Source organism: Melospiza melodia, chromosome 5 (assembly GCF_035770615.1).
Source record: "Melospiza melodia melodia isolate bMelMel2 chromosome 5, bMelMel2.pri, whole genome shotgun sequence".
Taxonomy (NCBI): Eukaryota; Metazoa; Chordata; class Aves; order Passeriformes; family Passerellidae; genus Melospiza; species Melospiza melodia.
The window spans coordinates 73,804,799-73,827,129 of record NC_086198.1 but is presented as its reverse complement, the minus strand read 5'-3'; the positions used below and the strand labels follow the sequence as shown (position 1 = coordinate 73,827,129).

General features: G+C 36.8%; 1 protein-coding gene across 2 annotated transcripts in view; it reads left to right on the top strand.

Moving 5' to 3' along the window:
* UBE2K (ubiquitin conjugating enzyme E2 K) overlaps window positions 1-22,331 on the top strand; it is a 44,164-nt gene that overhangs the window by 15,393 nt on the left and 6,440 nt on the right. For both annotated transcript variants that reach the window (XM_063157401.1, XM_063157402.1), the window contains exons 2-6: window positions 1,876-1,969; window positions 7,181-7,239; window positions 9,693-9,775; window positions 18,606-18,705; window positions 22,015-22,143. In XM_063157401.1, the coding sequence (XP_063013471.1) occupies window positions 1,876-1,969; window positions 7,181-7,239; window positions 9,693-9,775; window positions 18,606-18,705; window positions 22,015-22,143 (465 nt within the window). The remainder of the gene's footprint in view (window positions 1-1,875; window positions 1,970-7,180; window positions 7,240-9,692; window positions 9,776-18,605; window positions 18,706-22,014; window positions 22,144-22,331) is intronic.

The following is a 22,331-nucleotide window of genomic DNA, read 5'->3' as shown; positions in this document are numbered from 1 at the left end:
TCTTAGGTTATACTGGTTGTGATGTGTCTTCAGTGGGTGCAACAGAGTGCTCATGGCACAGATTCTGAGACATTGTCTAAATTTGTGTATGCAGGGCTGGTTAGGTGATCATGGGACATAGTAGTGAACCTTTTATAAAAAAATCAGTATGGTGAGATTAGAATTTCATCTCGTTTAAAGCAAAATTAAGGCTGGAAAATCAGTGTAAATGCTATCTATTTTACAAGGGGAATAAATACTAGATATATGAAAAACTTGTTGAAGCTGGGAAGCAGTGCTGTCACAAGTGGGGATAAGTAGATTGTAACTTCTAATTGTACTTGAGAAAGCTTTTAAGAATTGTGAGGTGTTGGACCAAGCTGCCAGTTGGAAGCATGAGAGCAAAAAATTAAAAGTGATGTTGGAAAGCTTGCAAGAAGATAGGTCACATAAGATCAAGTTCAAATTCAGAGAGAGAATTTTTGACAGTGCCTGGCTGTTGTGGAGAGCTGCAGGTGCTGCCTCATTTGTGTGGATTGGAGGGATCTTAAGTTTTAAATACAAATGTATGTAACTACAGATGTTAAAAGCTCCCAGTTCACTATTGGATTAATTTAGTGAATTAGAATTTTTTACATGGTGAAACTTTTACCTAATCTTTGATTTTTCTTTATATCTGTGGACATACCTGGTCAGAAGAGCACTCTTTGTTTTGGTGGGACTGATTGAATAGAACATTTGCAGGAAAGAAACAGAAGTAATTTCCCAGCTGTTGTCCAGTGAATGCTGTGTGCCTAATGGTTCATATCACTGGTAGATTCAGGAACCAGCTCGTGGCACCCAGCAGCTTTATATGACTTAATCCTTCTCTAGTAGTTGCCAGCAACCACTTTTACTCTGAGGGTGAGAAGAATCACAGCTGTATAGAACTAGTTGGAACAATTTTAAAAGATCTGAAAAGATGCTAACAGTTCTTGCAAGAAAATAACACAGGAATTAAGAAATCTGTATTGCAGTCAGTGAGCACAGTATGCAGAAGTAGCAGAATGGAAAAACCTGTAATTCCTTACCTCTGAAAACTTGATGGTACATCTTTCTAAAAGGAGATTGTGCTTTGCAACTCCCCAATAAAAGTTACTGGCTGGGAGATTCATGGCTTTCACTAATACTGCTCTCTGGACCTGGAAAGCAAATTCAATGGCACGAGTAGTTCTAGCCAAACATTTCTGGGGAATCTGTTTCTGGAAAAACATATGTTTTCTCCAGTATCAAAGTACATTATTTTTATTTTGTAGAGAAGTTCATATGGGGTGTGAAAATGTTGAGGAGGTGACAATAAAATTCAAGTGCATAAAGTAAATTGTATCTTATGCCTAAATATTAAAGATATACATGATCTTAAGACTAAAATATTCTGTTTAGATCTTCGTAATGTTAAAAATACTACTCTGTTTGGGGAAGTCTTTTTGTGCTCCATTGCAAGTGACAAATGTCTGTTTTGAAATAAATTGGTCTAAATGTGAAAAGAACTGATGTGTAATTTGGTCAATTTAATTTTATAATTTAGATATGTAGAATTAATAGCTGATTTGAAAGATCACAGTCATTTTAAAATGTAGTCAACTTTGAAGTACAATTTTAGATATGTTGCTGGATTGCTTTGCATATTCTAGTGATAGTATAAATAGTACTGAAGTTTCTAATGCTTCAGAAGTAGTCTGTTTTTAATGAAGTAAAATTTCAACTGGAAGATAGCTATTAACTTTAGGTTACTATATTTTTAAATGTTTACTTACTTTAAAGTACTGTTCTAAAAATTTAAAGCAGCATATTTTGGGGGAAATTTGTATGTGAAATGCTTACTTATGATTCTTTGTTTCTCTGTTTATTTTTAAGACGAGCAAAAATCAAATTAAAGTAGATCTTGTAGATGAGAATTTTACAGAATTAAGAGGAGAAATAGCAGGACCTCCGGACACACCATATGAAGGCAAGTAAAGTTTTTGTGTATGCAATTGTTGTACATTTCAAGTCATGTGTCTTGAGATGCTTTGTTTGTAAAAATAATTACAGTATAAAATGTAGAGGTACATGTTTTAAAATAGTGTTTTGTTTTTTTTTTTAAATAAGCTTAAAAAACTCTTTCAGTTCAGCTTCTGTGTTCCCTGAGGAGAGATCTGTTTGGCAGTAGGATAGACTATCCCATATCAAGGTTAATTTACAAATATGAGCAGAGTGGTTTAATTGGTATAATTCTGACTTCTAGTTGTTTGTTTACTGTCTTGAGAGCTTGAGCTCCTTAACCATGAAGCATTAAGAAACTTAGCTTCAGTGCATGTATTAACTGTGCATGTATTTCTGTGATCTAGAGTGGTGATCATTCATAAACATTGCATTTCTCCCATCTCAAGCAGAGATGCTGTTGCAAGTTAAATTTGGGATTAATTTTGGGCATCTGTGTGTTCCAGTACTTAATTTATACTGATGTGGGGGAGTCTGTAAGTAGAGCTTCATATCTTTAGCTCTCTTCAAAAATTATACCTTACTGACTTTCTAGTTTATTAAAGCTGGTATTACTAATTATGCATCTCTTACAGTCTGGTAAAAGCAGGGTAACTTCCATAAAGAAGCTTTAACAGAGGCTAGTATAACATGCTTCTTCAGAGATACAAAATTACTCAATAGTGTTGGTACTTGTAAACTTTGTGTATAATATATATGGAACTGGCAGACATACCTTCTATTTAAAGTTCTTTCATGATAAGTAAGGATTTTTAATTTTTAAATAAAAAATTTGAATGGCTTTAAAACATAGTTTTACTTCACTTTTCCATGCCAGGTATCTACTTTGATTTGAATTTGTACTTTCAAAAAAAAAGTATCAAGGAGTGTCTCAGGCAAATAAATTGTTTTTTTTGGAATATGAAACTATTTTGCATGTTCTTCAGGTGCTCTAGTTGCTCTATGCCTTTGAGCTAACACTGAGACTTTAGTATTCCCTTGAGATTGGACACATGCCATTTGTCATTATTTTGAAAAAACAAATTTTCATCAGGTGGGGAAAGTACCTGGAAATTGTTTTACAGCTATAGGAAGTGTATGCACTCAAAAGCATTAGTGACTGCTAATGAAAATCTGGTTGTCACATCTTCCCTAATGGAGGACATCCCTTGTGATTTGCTTTTCTGGGCTAGAAGCTGGTGCAGTAGCATTGGACTGAGAGCAGGGAGAGTCTCCCCTCTAGCTTTGGGACCCAGGACAGGAAAAGAAGGAAGAAATAGCCTGACAGTGGTTGACATGGAAGAATACTGGGCAGGGGTGGATGTCAGAAGCTGACAAGAAGGGAAATTAGTCTGGAAGAAAGAAAGTAGAAAAGTGGAAGCAGCTGTAATGGTGGGGGTGCCCTGCAGATTCCAGAGTCCCTCAACATTCTAGTAAATACTGGTGGTTTTTCCCTCTCCCTCCCTTGTCCCATGTGTCTCCATCTCATCATCTGCAGATGTATAGTTGACAGATGATAATGTCTGGAAACAATTTATTCTGGTTGTGATATGTTCCTTCAATTTAAAAGGAGAACAATAAAAAGGAGAGTCTCAGGCAAATAAATTGAGAATGTTCACCTAAAATACAGACTCATGCTGATGATCTATTGAGAAGGGAATCATTCTAGTTAGAATTTAGTATAATATGGGAATCTATAAAATCAGAGGGTTTTAGTCTTGTAAATCCAAGACTTAGTATTGTAATAACTTAATATCTGTATATAGGCAATTGAATACTAGGAAACATCTGAATGGTGGTAGAAGGGTGTTGGTTTTGGTGTTTATTTTCCATTCAGAGAGAATGAAACCTTCTTGGGTCAGTTGGTTTGTCAGAGCTTGCCATTTTCCCCCCCTCCAGGTCAGTATTACCTTGGCTTATAAAATGGGCCTGTTTTAGAGAATGTATTGAGAGTTATTTGAAATTAAATATGTAACACTCATGAGTGTTACATAAGTTAAAAACTGTATAGCAGCTCATGTGGAGGGTAAAAAAAGATTGAAATATCTGTCTGCAGAACTGGGTTCTGTGTGATGCTGAATGATTCAGGTAGACAAGAATTTCAAAAGCTGGGTACTGTGCTCAGATATTCAGCACATCCTGCTAGTGGAAAACAGCAATATGTTTAGTGCAGAATTTGTTGATGTGAAATGCATGCACGCTTGCATACCTTTGAGTAGATTTAATTATGAGGATATAGTAAATACCCCTTGGTGGGGGGGAGGGGGGGAGTTTGAACTTACTGTTTATTCTGATTTTGGCAGGGATCTCATGGAAGAGCAATGTGATTGTATGCTTACTTTAATCTAGAAGTCATATGCTTCGAGGAACAAAATGAGAGTTACTGCCAGCCCAGTTTCTGGTGTTTCCTGACATTAGAATAATTTGCTTTGGAATGTTAATATTTCTGTAATATAGTTATATGCATTTATTCCCTTACATAATTATGAAGGGCGTGCCAGTGTTTTTTGTCTTCATTTTATGACTATAGCAGTTATGCATGCTGCACAATTACTGACTGATGTTTTGTCATCTATAATCTGAACAGTGACACAGCAAGAAGTGCTTTATGAAGAAGTTTTATGCAGTAGTTCTGGTCAGACAGTCCCTGTGATACAGGAGGGAATTCTAGAACCATTGTGAAGTGACAGAACAGTTGTTGACCATAGTTGGTGAGGTATCTGAAACCAAACTGCTGCTGCAAATTTTTTTATAGGTAATGTTGGAACATTAGTTAAGAGTGACTGAGAGGAAGAATGCCATCTATTGACAAAATTTACAGCTTTTATTTATCTGTTAGTAGTGTCAACTCATATTGATCAATTACCAGAATATTGCAAGACACCACTTAATTGAAACACATTTGCATCCAATGTTAAAATGTGTTTGGAGAGAGGACCTTTGAGAGACTTGATTAATGGCTGCTGGATTTTACTTGAGTCAAGAGCTTTTCAGTAGATAGGTTGAGGTTTTGTGGGTTTGGATTTTTTGAGGTTATTTTTTTTTTAAAGCCTGTGTAATATTGTTATTAATTTCAAGCCAAGCTTGCATGTGAGCCACAGCAACTGCAAAATTTATAATAGGTTATTTCTTCAAGGGAAATAGCTAAAAATTGCTCTAACTCTTGTGAGACCTGTTCCAGTAGGACTACAGAAGGAATATTATGCCATTACTGTTTAATTCAATTTCAAGCATTAAATAGCCACAAAAAAAGCCATACATATGCATCCTCTTAAAAAATGCTGAAATATTGGCTTGCAGAAATTAATATATTAGTAATTTGTATTTTAAATTTAGTATTTAAAAAATCACAGATTTGTTTGGGTTATGTCTTTAAGCCTGTATTTTTAACCTCAAAGTTTAGTGCAAAACAATACTGTATAAATAACACTACCAGCTCTTCAGTCTCTGGTGAAAGATATTGGTGGCTGAATATCCTATTAGGCAGAAGACTGTAATAGTTTGTGGTAAGCAGGAGAAATGATAATACCTAAGGATAGATTGCATATTACCTTACAAAATGATGTGGCAGCAAAATTGTAGAAGGACTGATGAGTGCAGCTGGTTTTTTTCTTAGAAACAGTTGCTGCTGAATTATGCTTCAGTTCAAAGAAAAGGAAAACCAAACTTCCTTGAGGTGTCTTATTGCTGTATTTCTTCAAAACTGTTTATCCTGTGCTGTCCTGTGAGCAGACAAGCAATCAACATAGACATTACTGTTATAATTTTGGATTTATTGGTCTTTCTTATATAGTACTATCTATTAAAATGTCTCAAGTTACTTTAGAGTTAAGTGAGAAAAAGAACAGCTGTAGGCAGTAGTGTAAAATTCCAAACTGATGCTAACTAGTTTCAGGTGGAGTGTATTAGACTGAAATACATTTTAAAAATGAGAGCTCTTAGGAGCTACTAATGTGTTTTTTGGCACAGATGAAAAGATGCCATATACTGTAACTGCTGAGAGGAGTACTTGAAGGCCTTTTTTCCCTGTGCATCTCGCTGCCAGTATTGTAACTACTTGAGAGCTGGTTCTGTATACCTTGATTTGCAGAGTAAATCACTGGAAATCTCAAGGAAAATAGATTGCAAATACTTCAGCGTTAATTCAAGAAATTGTATAAATTGTAACACATTATACTGACAGAGGGAAAAAGTTTCTGAAAGAAGAGCAGCAGGTTGAAGAAAAAAAAAATGCAAATGGGAATAAATGCTTTCAATTTTTATAAAAAATGAAATGTCTAAAAATCAGTGTATGTTTTTTAATACCCTGTTCTTTTTGTCATTGAACTGCTGCCTGGCAAATGGCCTTCACTGTGCAGCCAGAGATAGTCTGAGATTGCTCCAGAAGACATAAGTATTGGTAGTGAACTTGAATGTTAACAGAACTATAATGGAAATAGGATAGGGAATGATACTGTGACAAAGAAATCAAACTGAGAAATGTTTAAAACTGGGCAGTAGGAGGGGGTTCAGTCTTCAAGCTCCTGTTATCCTTTATTGTATGCTTTGGCTCTTCATGTTGTATTTATGATGCTGGTGTGTCAAAGTGCTGGCAGAATTGAAACAGAAGTAACTACTTCAGGTGGTAATGTAGCACATAATAAAAATTAAACACTGGTACCTCCTTTATTGTTTTTTTCCCAAAGTGGGGGAACTTTTCTGAAAGAGTTACTTGAACGTATTTGAATTTCAAAAAGTTTAAAATTAAATACAGGTAATTTCAATTGTGTAATTTGAAGAAAGTTTGTCATGAGGTATCAGAAAAGAGCCAAAATAATGTAATATCCCATGTTGAGCCTGAATATTCCTGTGTCCTCTTTTTTCATCTGTTTAGGAGATATTTGGTTCTTATTTTCGGTATATTTTACTAAAATAAAGCATGGAAATGATAAGACTGGAAATGAGAATGTACACAATAAATATACCTAAGAAATATAGGTAGTGATTTGCACAAGCAAACACAGCTTTTCTAACTGACTTTATTGCATTTGTTTGTGAAATAGATGAAATCTAAATGAATGTCCTAATTAATACGGCTGGGTGAATTTGAATTAACTTGAAAATCAGCTCATTTAGAAGTGTAAGCTTTAGTGTCATGAAAGACTTAAGTTTGAATAATGTTCTTTTGGTATAATTTCCAACTTGTTCTTGTCTTTTGCAGGTGGAAGGTATCAGTTAGAGATAAAAATCCCAGAAACATATCCGTTTAATCCTCCTAAGGTACTGCAAACACATTTTTGGGTAATACAATTTGGCTAACAAGTTTGGTTTGAGTATTCTTATATACTTGTTTGTTTGTTGATATTTTTGTTGGTTTTGTTGTTGTTTTTTGGTTTTTTGTTGTTTTTTTTTTTTTTTAATTCACTTCTAGACAAGGATTGGAACTGTTACATCTAGGTAGAAACAAAGCAGGATGCAAAACTGTGTCTAGTCAGAGGTACACTCTGATTGTTCCTAAAAGTACATACTGGGAAATTTTGGGGGAGGAGCTTGGGCCTTATTATTGACCCTAATGTAATGTTTTTCTGACAAGATAAATACAGTTTTCAGGTACTTTTAAATTATGTGGAGGGTACAGCTGTCTTCCCTCCCCCTCAGCATTGTTGAAGAAATGTTGTAATAGGGATTTATTGGTTCTTTTAATCTCTTGGGCTCCATAAGTTATACTTAAAAGGTTTTTGAATCTAACCTACCAAGTTTCTAGTAATAATTAAATAGAGACTTGTAGTGTTGTGTGTCTTGAAGAACCAACAGAGAAATATAATAGATAACATGCATGTGGATGAGAGATGAGAAACGGCTGTGGTAAAGTCACTCATATTTTTCACAACTTACTGGCCTTTTAACTTTACTGCATCTTTCTAGAGCTTCAGTTTTGTCATTCCACTCTGATTAATGTTCTCTCCAGCCATGTGCAGCTGTAGATTCCTGTGCCCTGATTTAGTCCACTCTTCAGTGCCTTGAATCAGTAGACACTTGAGTTGTCTGACTCCACTTCTTGATTGGTTTGCTTTTTGTTTGAAAGAGGTCTTTCATGAACATGTCCTAGATTCTTATTATTTTCACCCTTGTATGTAATACTCGGAAGGAACTGGGAAAGAGGAAGGAGGAGAGAGGTGTCAGTTGCTCATAGGTTCTTTGAATTACTTCCTTGGGGATGGAGCAAAAGACACAGAAAATCTTAAAGAAATGTCTGTTGGTCTTCAGTTCTTTAATCTGCACACATTGTGCTGGGACCTAAATTAAGGAGAGCTGAAACAGGTTGCAGATGCTGAAAGATCAGTCTGTATACCATGATTTAGTTGCTGCTTTAGGGCTTGGTGGTCTCAATTTCCAGAGTTCACAGGCAGCTGTTAGAAACTCAGTGCATTGTAGCATAGTACTCTTATTCTGGAGTCTTGAATTGGAAGCCTTTTTGCTTGTGTCTGGCCCTGCCTTTCATCTGGAAGAGTTCTTTAGCTTGTTCAGTATGTGCTTTGACAGCCATTGTTAGCAGTCATTCACTGTGAGAAATTATTCAGTATTTACATCGCTTTTTACATTTTCCAAGTGATTTCTAGAGTGGAGGTAGTTAATAAGTGCCTCAGCTGACATGATAGCTTATTTTTGTCCTGGAAAGCAGAACTGTTCTGGTCTTGCCTATTTAGACACCAGGATTGCACTGATTTTATTATAGCCCTGTATGTCTGGTCTTTTGCTGTAGTGCCTGGCAGGTGATCTCTTCACTGATTTGCTTGCAGGTCAGGGGCAAAAGTCAAAAGATCTGTGCTATACATAAAATGTTTTTCAGGAGTTTGGGGTGAGGAGGAGATGAGAAACAGATGGGTCAGAATCACTAGAAGACAATTACAGTGCAACATGAAGAAAATGAAGGGGGAATTTCCAAAGGCACGTATGTCCTTTCTGAGGACAGCTTTGGTCTCTGAGACCTTTAAGAGAAAGTGCTGCTTTTACCTTTCTTGGTGTCTTGAAATACCCAGAAAACCCAAACCACCAAAGCCCGGTTTTAGTAATGCTTTGTAAACATGAATACACTTTACTGTAAAAATATGGACATGATTCATGAGTGAATGCTGGGACTAGATCCTTTCGACAGCAAAAAAAATATTAGGAATCTGATTAAGTTTTGGGTTGGTGAACAGCTTTCTGCATATGAGGTAATGAGACAGGATGGTTGTAGACGTAGCAGCATCCACTTTCCAACACATCTGTAGCCAACAGTTTAGCTCAACAGTGAATGATATCCAGTTTCTATGTTAAGGGTTTAGGACTTTGTGAAATCTAGAAAGCCCACTTTTAGTAATGTTAGAAGTTTTTAGTCTGTATTTGACCATCTGCTTGTGAAAACACTTGTATGCTGGAGGATATTTCTAAGTAGCTTTGTGTGATCCAGGGATGTGAACACATGAATGTGGGAAAGCAATTAGGGATGAGTTTGGGGAGCTGGAATGGGCAGTAGTCTGTTGTGAGTAAGGCCAGGCTCTAACAGACAGCCTTACAAACTTGAAGCCTCCTGAAATAAGCAATATCACATCTTAGTTCCATTTGTAGTACTATGTTTTCCAAATTAGTATTTCTTCATACTATTATTTAAAATGGTGGATTTAAAATGTTTACTTAGTATACTGCACTTAATTCCTGCTTTCGTTTTAAAAAATTGTCTTGTTTTTTAGGTGCGGTTTATCACCAAAATATGGCATCCTAACATTAGCTCTGTCACTGGGGCCATTTGTTTGGATATTCTGAAGGATCAATGGTAAGATTCCACGGGGGTTTAAATGTGCAAAATCAAGTGTACTGGTGTCCTGGATAGGAGGCATCAGCTCACCTTGCTTTTTACCTTGTGCTTATAATTTGAGATGTCCTTAAAGCACACGTTATGGTATAGTATAGTGAGGTGCAAATATCCAAATGAAATTATTGGGTGATAAGTTTGGAAAGCACTAAGTATTTATTATATACACAGAGAGTTCTTCCAAAAATTTTTGCACTAGGATGAACATTTCATTGTTGACATTTTGGTGGTTTTATATGAGTTAATTTTTAATTTTAGTGCTTTTCTATTAACAAACACTACCCATTGCCTTCTTTGATCAGTTAATTTTACTGCAGAAGTTTTAATAGCCAAAGTCTGTGGAATAGACTTGTGTCCAAACTAACAGCTGCACTCACTGTTCATTTGTTTTTCAAAGTAATTGATTTCATGTGGTTTGAAGATTGTGTACAACAGTTGTATGATAGACATGATACTTAAGATGGCCGTTTTCCTCCATGTCTGCCCCAAAAGAATAGTACTGGAATTCCCCAGCAGACCATACCAGTGTCTCATCCATACAAACTTCAAATGCTTGTAAAGTCAGCAACTTTGTCAAGAGTGCTGTTGGCCAAGCAGGTATCAGTTGGGTTTGAAACAGAAACTTTACAGGAGAATGCTGAAGACTTGCAGGTGACACATCAGGGTATTAATCTTTTACAGATGTATGAGATTATGGCAGTCATCTGGCACAGTATAGTGTAAATTACTGAAATGAAATTGTAATGGTCATAAACTGATGTTTTTCTACCTTTTGGAATGGCATGTTTTCTTACCCTCTCAGAGCACTTGATGTTCTTTCAGGCCATAGAATCTTTCAGTATACATGCTGTGGTACCTGGCAGAGATTTTCTTATTTACTAGAAGTAAAGCTAGTTCACTTCTATACCTGCATCTAATTGTCATACCACCCTACAATTTTACTGGAGATTAATGACTCTTCAGCTGTCCCAAGTACAGTCTCCTGAGAGATTGTACTCTGGAGCAGATTAATGAATGGGCATGAGGTTGTCTGGAAGTATCAAAAGGCAACAAAGATGTAAAAAAACCCATGAGCTTCAACTTAATTTATTTACCTTTGGGGTTGTTAGTCAAAACCTTTGATATTTGAGAAGGACAAACAGGAGAGTTGACCTGTATTCTTGTAGTCTTTGAGTTATGTCTAGCACAGATAATTTGATCTGTGTCTTATTTCTGTTATTTCTGCATGATGAAAAACCCAAACAATAATATCTTCCTTCTCCAAGACGTATATGGAATAGGAGTATTGGAACAAGAATTTTACTTCTGTTTAATTATCCCAGCTGACACAAGAAGCACTAGTATTATTCCAGTTATATAGTTTTAAACTCTTCTTTTGAAACAGTGTCTTCATTTGGAAGCACTAAGGAGAGAATTGCACAGAACCTGGTGGTGATGGAGGGAGATTTCCTGTATACTATTAATCCCTCTTCAAATGATTCTTAATGTAGTGTGATCTCTTCCTTTTCTAGTGGTGCTATTTGTAAGTTTTGTTTATTTTCGAATCATAGAATGGTATGTGACAATCACTTGAGCATTGTTGAAGTGTTTGTCAAAGCCTCTAATCTTTTGATAAGAACAACCTTATAGCTGTCTCCACTGTTTACTGTTTGAAGCATTTCGTATTGTGGTAGATAGGACTGGTTTTCTCCTGAGTATTTTCCTAAAACTCAATAAGCAATATAAATGGTTAATATTGTTTAAATAAGTTGTTTATTGTTCTTCAATGTATGCAGCTTTAGTTAATTAAGAAATGCCCACAGCATAGAATCATAGAACCACAGAATGGTTCGGGTTGGAAGAGACCCTAAACATTATCTAGTTCCAAGCCCCCTGCCATGGCGAGGAACACCTTCCACTAGACCAGATGAAATTTGAAGTGGCAACATTCATAATATACATGCACACAGACAAAAATAAGTATGTACCAAGGCATACTTGAAAAAAATTACCCTCGGGTTCAGTGAAATACTTGCAGATGCCTTTGGATCTTCTCAGTGGGCAAAGGATTAAAGCTTGAGAAATGGTGAGGGAATTAGCCCAGGCTTCATTGGCTTTCCATGGCAATCCTCAGAGTCTCACAACTTGAGAGTTTGCTGGCTCTGAGAGTCATCCCACTCTGGGAAATGTTGGTCACAGCCTGCTGTGGTCCACAACAACTCAAAGGGTTTCAGTACCATTGTTCATAGATAGGGTCACAAGATGATTGACTTAATTCATCAGTAGATTTCCATCCTGGCTGCAAGGATGAGTTGGTATTTACTGGAGTATTCCTTGAAAAGACCAGTAATAAAAATACTGTTCCACTTGATCTCTTGTTCAATGGAAGAAGGAACTCAAGGTTTTTTGTTGGAAAACAGGAGCTTGCTAGACAACAGAAATTCTGGGAGCAGACAGGGTTTTTGGTAAGCTCAAGGAAACCTAACTGTCCAGGTGCCATTAATGCAGGCTCAGGCATTCCTGACACCATAGCTGGCCTAAGGAGGGAGCCAGGGGGAGGATGTACCACCACACACAACCAAAAATAAGTTTTTTGCATGTCTAGGTTGAAAAGTGGTTTGAATAAGATAGCTTCATTAGAAAGCAAGCAAACAAAAAATAAGCAATCCCAGCCCCCCAGATTAATATTTTAATATTTATTAATATTTTAATATTTATTTCACCAGGGATTCAAACTAAATTGGCCAGATGCAATTCTGAAATATACCTGTGGAAGTATTCTAGAAAATATATTAGTTCCACAATCTCTCTTGTCAAATCTTTTAGCAGCAACGCCTGTTTTTGAAGTGCCACTTCCTTGACTTGTAATGCTCTTAACTGAATAATGCTCATTTTGTTCCTGTGTTTAAATATAAGTCTCAAATTTCACTACATATCTGTTTTTCAGTGAGGTTTGAGAGTTAAAGGACTGGAGAAGTTTGGCCTATGGGCCTCAGCAGGATTTCTGAAAGAGTTAATAAGCTGATAAAATACTCATTTATAGATAGTGAATACAAATACAATCATTTAAATGCATTTATATAGTTTTAAAAAGTCTCTTCCCTAATCTCCCATCCTGTGGTAATTTGCTGTTCTAATGAGCATAGTTGAGATGATATTCTGCATATTGGCAGGAGATTTTATCAGTTTGAAAAGTAATGTCTTTAAATTATTTTTAATGAGTTTAATGAAATTATTTTTCAACATTGTGGGCTTGATACTGAAATTCTTTGCAGCTGTGGATTTTCATCATGTTTTGATTAAGTACCTGTTATGCCAGTTTGTTTGCAAAGCAGCTACTGTTTGCCACTAGAATTATAATAGGGGTAGGATTTTGTAAAAGGAATACTGTTTATGCTTATCTGACATAATTTTCATGATGTGGTTTCACTTACTATGGCCTATATTTATCTTCTGGGCTAGTACTGTCTCGAAGCTTTAATCTGAAATATACACGTATCTAATGCAGTTCATGGAAACCTGAGAACTAAATTACTTGAAAGCTGTTCTGCATAAATCCCTTGAGCAGAGATCATTAAGTGAATGTGTCCTTGCTGCATATATGGCCATGAAAACTCTTGGCTTTTGTGGGTTTGACAGTCAGTAATGAATAATAAGAATATTTTGTCATAGTGACTACTGGAAGATGTGTGCTTCTGTTTTAGTTGAGATGCAGAAATCATTATAAGAGATAATGCAGTTTTAATAGATAAACAAGCAGCAGCCAGCTTGTAATCTTCCTGGGTACCCAGTACTGCTGGGTTTTGTTCAGGGTGTTTGAGGAGCGATGAAGCTTCTTAAAGCTTTGAGAGGAATGCATGGTTTTACATGGTTTTAGGGAACCCTTCAGCAAGCAGGCTGTCTTTCCCCTCTGTGCTGTGTCAAAGCTATCCTATTATTCTTTTTTTTTAAATTTTCTTTGATTAAAAGAAAAGGGTGCCTGGTCTTGGAGCTGTCCTGTAAATAGTGACTATGCAATGGGCTTCTGCTCAGAGGCCTTATTAATTTTTGTCCAGATTCCATAAGTTGTTGGTACAAGGTCCCAGAAATTTTCTCTTGGATTAACAAGCTTATTTATTTCACAAATGGAACAAATATTGCAGATTATTTAGAAAAAAAGTGTTCCCATAGCCATGTTTGGATGACAGAGTGGAGTAGCAATCTGCTGGCTGCAGCTGTTCCTGGCATTCTGCTTCGTTACCCTCTTGGAATAATGAGAGAGATTTGTTTCTTAGAGTGGAATGTAAAGAACATAAGTAAATACTTCCTAAATGGAGAATTACTTAGCTTTTAAAAATGAAGAAAAAAACCTAAAACCTGGCAGTGTTTTGTAATCCTCTTAGGACTCTCTCTGCTCATCAAAAGGTAAAAGAGATTTCTTTCCTTGGGCATGCTGGGCACAGCTGGCTTGCTGTGCCTTTTAATGTTAACACTATAGTCACCCAAACTAGGGGTGCTCTTTTTTAATGGAAATGCCCTGAGATACTACTAAAAAAAAGGAGGAAGAAAGTGTAAGTGAACAAAATGTATATCAGCTCTCTTTGTTCTGATTCAATCCAGATTTTCCTTGTGGTTTAGCAAATGTAATGCCAATAGAAAGCTGAGCTTTTGGTTTGGATGTCCAGAGTGGAGGCTTTTAGTTTCAGGTTCTCTGAGGGCCAGTGCATCCCTGTAGGGAGCTCTCTGCAGCTCACTGCTGCATGACAGGAGCCTCCTCCCACTTTGCAGATGGCAAACCTGCAGGACAGCTAAGCAACATTTTGGGGTGGGAGTGGAAGTCAAGGAGGAGCAAACAGGAGCCAGTAATGTCATGGGACAAAGGCAATGTAAGGTCATGTGCAAGGCAAATAGGAAGTCTTACCTGTAAAACTCATTATACAAGCTGGCTGCTTGTTGCAGGTTTCCATTGAAGTGGTGTACCTGCTTAGAGAGTTGTTGTACAAGAAAGATGGAAAGAGAAGAAAAATCTAGAGTGAAGTAACAAGAATGATGGTCTAAGCAAAAACAATGTACAGTGAAAGATTGGAAAGCCATCTCAGTGTGCAGAGTATTATCAAGCATGGTGAAGAATTGAAGTGGATTTTCCAAGAGCCTTCTGAGGCTTCAGTTAAGAACAGATCAGACAGAGTCTGTCAGGAGCAATACCAAACCTTGCCTTTGGTAGGGAGGAGAGAACAAACCTAGAACACAGCCATGGAGCTGACTTGAGTTACCAAAGAGAATTGCTTGAACTCCATGAGCTGTTGCACATAAGTCAATACCTCTAAGTAAACTTCAAATGTAAGAAGAGTTGGAAATACCTAATTTTTTCAGGGTTCTATTCTGGATCAATAAACCTTTGAGGTGCATTGGAAAATTCAGAAGATCTGTATCTTTGCACTGGAAATTCGTTTTAAGGAAAATACAACTTTTTTTCTTTTCATTCTTCCCCTGGACATTCTGTCTTTGGCTTGTGAAGATGTTGAGGAAGGGGGTGGTGGTGTGTGTTGGGATTTTTAGCTTTGTGCCACTATCAGTAGAGATTTTTTTTCAGAACTGATGATGGAAATTGGTTTTGCTTTTTGCTCATGAAGCACAGGTCCTGCCTTACTGATATCTGTAAATATAATTCTAGGCAGTCATCTCCATTCACTGCGTTCTCACAAAAGAAGGTAACAGGAAGAAGGAAGAGCTTTTAAGTTCATGGGAATCAGAATCTATTTTTAGCTGTTCTTTCAATTTCTTCTGTGAATCTTAATATCTATCTGAAAAATTAAGACTAAGCTATGAAAAAATAACAAGCTGTTTTTACTTTCTTTGATCAGGAAAGCTAATTGGTGTTCTAAGGATAGAAGATTTTAGATGATTATACAATAGTTACACAAAATATGTCAGTTTTTCTTTACCAATAATCACAAACTCTAATTTCTTCTTTTGTTTAATACAACTGAAGCTGTAATGGGTTTTCTTTTATGATTTAAGAATACTTCTTTTATGATTTAAGAATACTTCTTTCAGTGTTTCTGTCCAATACAGACTGTCTTACTATGCATGAGATGGGAAAGCTGTTTTGAGGCATGAGACTTGAAACGAAGTTGTAAGCTACATTTTTAAACCTTTTAATAAAGGTTAAAACAATGTTGTCTAAAACTTAGTATTTTAGAGTTTAAATTCTCTGATCATATAGCCATCTGTGTGTGTGTGTGCATATATATATATGGGTAAGTTGTTGCTTTTTATTGTTATTTTGAAGATGGAATGTCAAATGTCCAAGTGTCAGTGTGCTTTGTATAAAAATCTACAAATATAAGAGGTGAACAGGGATTGGAAGAACCTGGCAGTGTGGAAAGCTGGAGGCAGCTGGTGTCCATGGCACCCTTGGTTCTTAGCAATGCCTCCTGCTCTCCAAAGTGTACTTTATACTCCTCTCCTAGAGGGTACATGGAAGTGGAAGTAAATTGCATGTAAAAGTGGCACAAAAGGCTGTGATCCTTTTTATGCCATCTTCTCTACATTTTCAGATGTCTGTAATGTAGAAGGATTTCTGCAAAGGAAAGGGCAGAACAACTTTTATGTGGAGAAAGTGACTATAGCATTAGTTATGGTTGATAGATATTTCATGTTGAGCCAATCTTTAAAACCCTACAGTAAATAACATAATAAAGTTACTTAACTGAGAAAAAGACTAAAGGTTTTACAGTGGGTGTTGCAGATGTGCTAGTACCTGAAATTGACTGCATAAAAATAAAAATTATTTCATCCATTTGAGCATAGTATGGCATGAAAGACTTAGTATTCCATGACACCTGAATGCTGGAATAGTAAATATGTTGCATTACACTCCTGTAATGCTAGGAGATGAGACTGTGAATTATGTCATCAGTGTGTACATTAAATAGGTTAATTTAAAAATTGTATAAACCAGTAGAGATTACAAGCCCAAGGAAATTATAAGAGCAAAATAGCATTAGGAACATGTAAAGAAAAGAAAATTACTAAGGAATAGGTTTGAAAGAGGAGAATTGTATGTTGTGATGTTGTGATTTTTCAGAATTTAAATTTAAAAGCATAAGGATTTTTTTGAGATTTAAGTATACCAGGTTCAGCTTAAGGGACTTCAAGCTGGTGTGGCAGTTGGAATAAGACACTATGTGCTAATTAAAATCTCTGTCATTTGGGATGTTTCTCACTTGCATTTTGATGTAGAACACTGCACTGCGAAAGCTTAGCAATAATTATCAAGCTAAAAAATAACTTACTGAGAAAGATCTTCCAGAATTACAAACAATTAGGGAAGAATGGCATGTTTGAATGGTTAGTGACACAGCAAGTAAGCATCTAGGAACATAATATTTGGGTGCCACAAATGTACCTCTGACATCTTACCAGCACCTATGCTTTGTTCATGGGTATACACTGCTAGAGGACCTTAATACAGTGACTCAGTGCTGGGAAATACACCAGTTTCTGAAACCTGAGCCTGGAAATGCACTTGCACACTGTCTCCTTTGTAGCTGGAATGTCAGGTCAAACTGTTCCCCACTTATTCTAACAAAGCCTTTGCATTTATTTGCAATCTTCTGAAAAGAAGAAACTGTTTTCTGTTGAGTGAAAATTGAGGTTTGTTTGTAAGAAATTGGATGCCTGTGTTTCACAACTTTGCTCTGGCATTCATGTGTCATAATCACTGCTCAAATCTAAAATGTCACATCTTCCCCACTCACCTCACTCCTAGTTCTTAGGCAGAGGAAACAGATTTGTGGATTGCTTTGAACATCTGTCTGTGCCATTGCCACCGTGATTTTAAGGATCTAATTGTTCAAATCAGAAATACTCAACTTTCACAGGGTCTGTGGGGTTCTTACTTGGTTTCCAGTGTGTGCCAACTGAAATGGTAATTCAGAGGAGTTATTTATGATCAAAATCTAATGAAACTATGTAAAGGTTACACTTTTCAGACTTCCAGTGTGCAATTATTCCATGTGGTTACTTTTGAGTAATTGATGTCTCTGAGCATACTGTGTTTTCCCTTACTAAATTATTGAAGTGTCTTATTCTAAATACACTTTGACATCAAGATGAATGATAAGAACCTAAAATCTTAGAAGTTCCAACTCTGGGACTGTGCTACCTTCAACAGGGTTCTTCCTCAGGGGCAAAGGGGAACTTTACAGGACCGTTGTGACTACAGAATGTTTTTCTGCTGCCAACAGTCAAGCTGTAGTGAACTATTTTGATAGCATGTTCCATATTTAGCCTAACCATTTTATTATTGTAGTAGTAATTAACTATGTAAAGGTTCAATTTAATGAAAAATGTAATGTTAAAAGTGGTGCAAAGAGACTTAGTGTATAGAATTGCTTACCTGTTGGGCGTGTTTGCAATGCAGGTCGCTGCTCCTGCCCGCAGAGCGCCGGCAGAGGGAGCAGCCCGGGCCCGGCCCCGCCCGCCCCGGGACCGCGGTGCTGGTACCGCGCTGAGGGAGGGTGGCACAGCCTCGTCGGGCCTTGGCTTCCCTGGGGCTTTTTCTCCAGATGAAATGAATTGCTTTCAATGGGCATGGTGAAATGTGTAGGTCAAGGTACTTTCCAAAACTTCAGACAGCGTTGTTAATAGGAAAGTCCACATTTAAAACCTTATTTAAATATATATATAAAAGAGTATTTTAATAAATGTAACCTGCAGCAGTTTAAAATTATGTTTCTTGGACTTAAAATTTGTACATGAACTCATAGCTTCTATGATAGTACAGGCACAGGATATGGTTAAGGATGTTTTGAATTTTCACTTTTAGGGCAGCAGCAATGACTCTAAGAACAGTGTTGTTATCGCTGCAAGCATTGTTGGCAGCTGCAGAACCAGATGATCCACAAGATGCAGTAGTGGCAAACCAGGTAAGATACTCAGTTGATTGTGATTTTGTAACACTTCTGTCATCTTTACTGACTCAGGTTAGGTCCCAAGGCTTACAGAAGATAAAAGATTTTAGACAATTTATTGTAAAATGGTGCATTCTAAATGTGAGCTGCTACAATGTTTTGTGCTCTTTTTGATTCCAGAGTGAGTATTAGTTACTCTACAGTGTCAGGAGGATTTGTCCTTTATTTATATCACCTTGTGAGAAATGTCTGGAGGTAACAGCATAGTTAAATGAATTCCAGTGTAACTGGCCTTTCAAAATCTAAAGCTTCCAGTATAAGAAAAGCAATATGCTATTTGTTTTAAATGAGTTTTAACTTGGTGCTGTTTATTGGATTTGGCTTGGAATGTAGCTCCTCTTCCAGATTCATATGAATGTTGTAGAGCATTATATTTGTTTAATGTCAAAATTTTATGAATGATGACTTGGGGATAACTGTTTTCATCACTGATTGAATTGCTATCAGTAGAATTGTATAATCAACAAGGTGTGTTGCCTTTCAGATTAGTGATAACTTTTCATACCAAAAGAATATCAGTTGGATCTTGGGCCATACAAAGACTGGCATGATTTTGTTAAAAGTGTTGCTGAAGGATAGAAACAGTTATTCCTCTGACAATTCTCAACAAAGTGTCAAGTATGTGTGTGTTTTCCTTCCTACTCTGAGGAGGAGAAGGGCAGCCTGGCTTCCCCACTGGCTGACAGTGAGGGTGTATTTCAGTTACAGAAGAACAAAGCAAGCTGATGCTGGAAGAACATTCTATCTCACCTGTATCTTCTCTTAGTCAGAACCTTCCAGGATAGGGTGACAAGGTGTGCACTACTTCCCTTTAAAAGCCAGTGAAGAATGATAGATAAACTTTTTCTTCAAACCTGTCAGGATTCAGGGGAAAACATGGAGGTTAGAGGTAGCCCATTGCACTGCTGGGTGTATGAGAGTGGCTTGCTACCACTGTACTCAATAAGTACAGAAGGTTTGCTTGTGGGATTCTGCACTAAGGCGGCTCTGAATAAATGTCCCCAAACAGTTCTGACAGACTGAATTGCTCTGCCCAGGGGGAAGTGTTGCAAAGGCCAGAAAGGCCACCAGGCATGTCCCTGCACTGGGTTTTTTTCCCAGATGTATGCCCTTGTTGTCACACTCCTTCATTAAAAAAACAACTATATATCCTTTTTTACAAAGAACAAAAATAGTGTTTCCTGTTCTGGCTCTGATGGTAGAACTTCGTGTGGGAATCGTAACAGTAGAACCCTTGAGCTGGTAAGAGTTTTTTCCTCAGGTAAAGAACTCCATGAATCTTTGTAGATTCCAAAGAGCAATTTTCCAGGCTGCCCCTTAGGTGCTTGTGTGGGTGTGTCCTTGGGACTGTGGCATGGCTGATGTTGGGGGGATTCAGTTTATCCTGTTTCCTGCTAACACCTGTATGAAAACTATGCTGGGGTTTGGCCTTGAGTTACAGGCATGTGATTGTATGTAGAAAGTGATTATAATTGTTTTAAGAGAGATATTGGTAAACAACTGTTTTTTTCATGTGTTTATTTGGTGTTGGGGTCTCTTTTACTTTGTTTTGGGGTAATTTCTTTTTCCAAGACAAACATTTCACAAGGAATTGATTATTCTCCACACTTGTGCTATTTTATTAAACTGTGTGCTGTCCAGGTAAATGGCAAAAGCTCTTGAGAGAATCCCAGGGAGAATTCCTGTTTGAGTAAGAGCAGTATTTTCAGACTCCAGCTGTCTGGTGTATTAGTTGCTCTGATTGCTGGGTTTTTTACAGTACAGCAACACAAACTGCCTCAGATTCCTGATACTGAAACATCAGTGAAAGTTGCCTTTAGGCTTTTCTAAATTCAGTGAGAAACTGGATTATTTACAGATACCTCAGTAAAGTAATTCTATGAATAGAACACTGAAAGCTAATTCTGAGTAAAATGCAATTATGACTAAGTTTTTGCACTTCAGCTAGTTGCTTTCCAGGCTTGGCAGTGTTCTCAAAAATATTTTTAAAAAATTAATTGGCGAAGATCTCTTAAGAGCAGAAGAAAACAGTACTTCAGGATGCTACTGGTGTTTAACTTAATCCTTCTTTTTTAATCATTACACCAAAAGAATTTGTTACGGACCACTGCATTTATAACAGTGGTTTATTTCCAACAGTAGATTGCCTCCCATGTTTGTTTCAATGCCATTAATGTCACCACATAATAAATATACAAATTATGACACGTGGATCACATTTATAGGGAGGTGGGCAAGGCACACAAAGCAGTGTAGATGGTGTGGGTTGTTGTAGGAGAGGCAAAATGAAATGTACAGCATTTTACTGTGCTTTATAGAGCTAATCATTATTTTCATGTAATAATGAAATGTCTAAGAATAATAATCAGTTTCTGTCCTTAAAATGTACCTAAATATTTGAACAATGTATTTCCTAATATCTTGTCTTATTAAAGTGATGATCTAAGGGAAGAGGTTTTTTTAAGACAAACTTGATATTGCATACAGAAGTTGTTAAAATAGGAAAATCATTTACCTTTTCTGAGTACAGTTTATGACTGCTGACCCACTTTCTTGGCAGCTGAGTTCTTGGCACAGGCTAAAAATTCTCTGCAATATGGTCCAGTCTGTTGTTTATTGGAAAACTGGTTAGTGGTGAGATTGGTACAAAATAATATAGTTACATACTGGCATGAATTTTTTTTTCTTTGGTAAGTAATAGCTTTCATGAAGAGTTGCATCTCCCTAGCTTTCTGTGCCTGCTTACCTGTGTGAATAAGATCCTCATTCTCAGGAAGAAGCCCAGTAGTAGAGTATTGGCCTGGACTGAAGAACTGCAGGCCTAGTTGCAGTGTGTAAAACAAGATATATTTTGAACTGGTTAGAGAAGTGCATTAGAGAAGTACCATGTTCAGGAGATGTTAACACAGGAATAATTTGTACTCTGTTGCACTGAATATAAATTTTCAGTAGCTGTGCTAAATATAGCTGCTTTACTTTGATCCGTGCAATTGAGAGCAGTACCTGGCTGCACACATCTCATACCAGTAGTGCATAATTTAACCTGAAGGCAAACTCATTATATCAAATGCTTGCATGGGTTTGCTCTTTGTGTAATCCTCACCTCTGAATTTACTTTAAGAATAGCAGCATGATCAGTATGAAACATTGTGGAAGATATCGTAGGAAGAATGATGGGTTGCAATCTGCCATATTGTCTTGCTGTTTGGTTGGATTGCTGAGTTGATTTAACTTTCTGCTTTTCCCCCTCTCTCTTTTGTGTAGTACAAACAAAATCCAGAAATGTTTAAACAGACAGCTCGACTTTGGGCACATGTGTATGCTGGAGCACCAGTTTCTAGTCCAGAATACACCAAAAAAATAGAAAACCTCTGTGCTATGGGCTTTGATAGGGTAAGTACAAATAACCTAACTATTTTTAGTAAGGGCAGGGCAAATTTATGTGTATATTATACAGGGAGTCATCAGTATCATCAGAATCTACTAAAGTAGATTCTCTACTTTCATGATGTTGTGTAGGTCCAATTATTCTATTTTGCTAATTATTTTTAAGAATTGGAATTTTAAAATACTACATTATG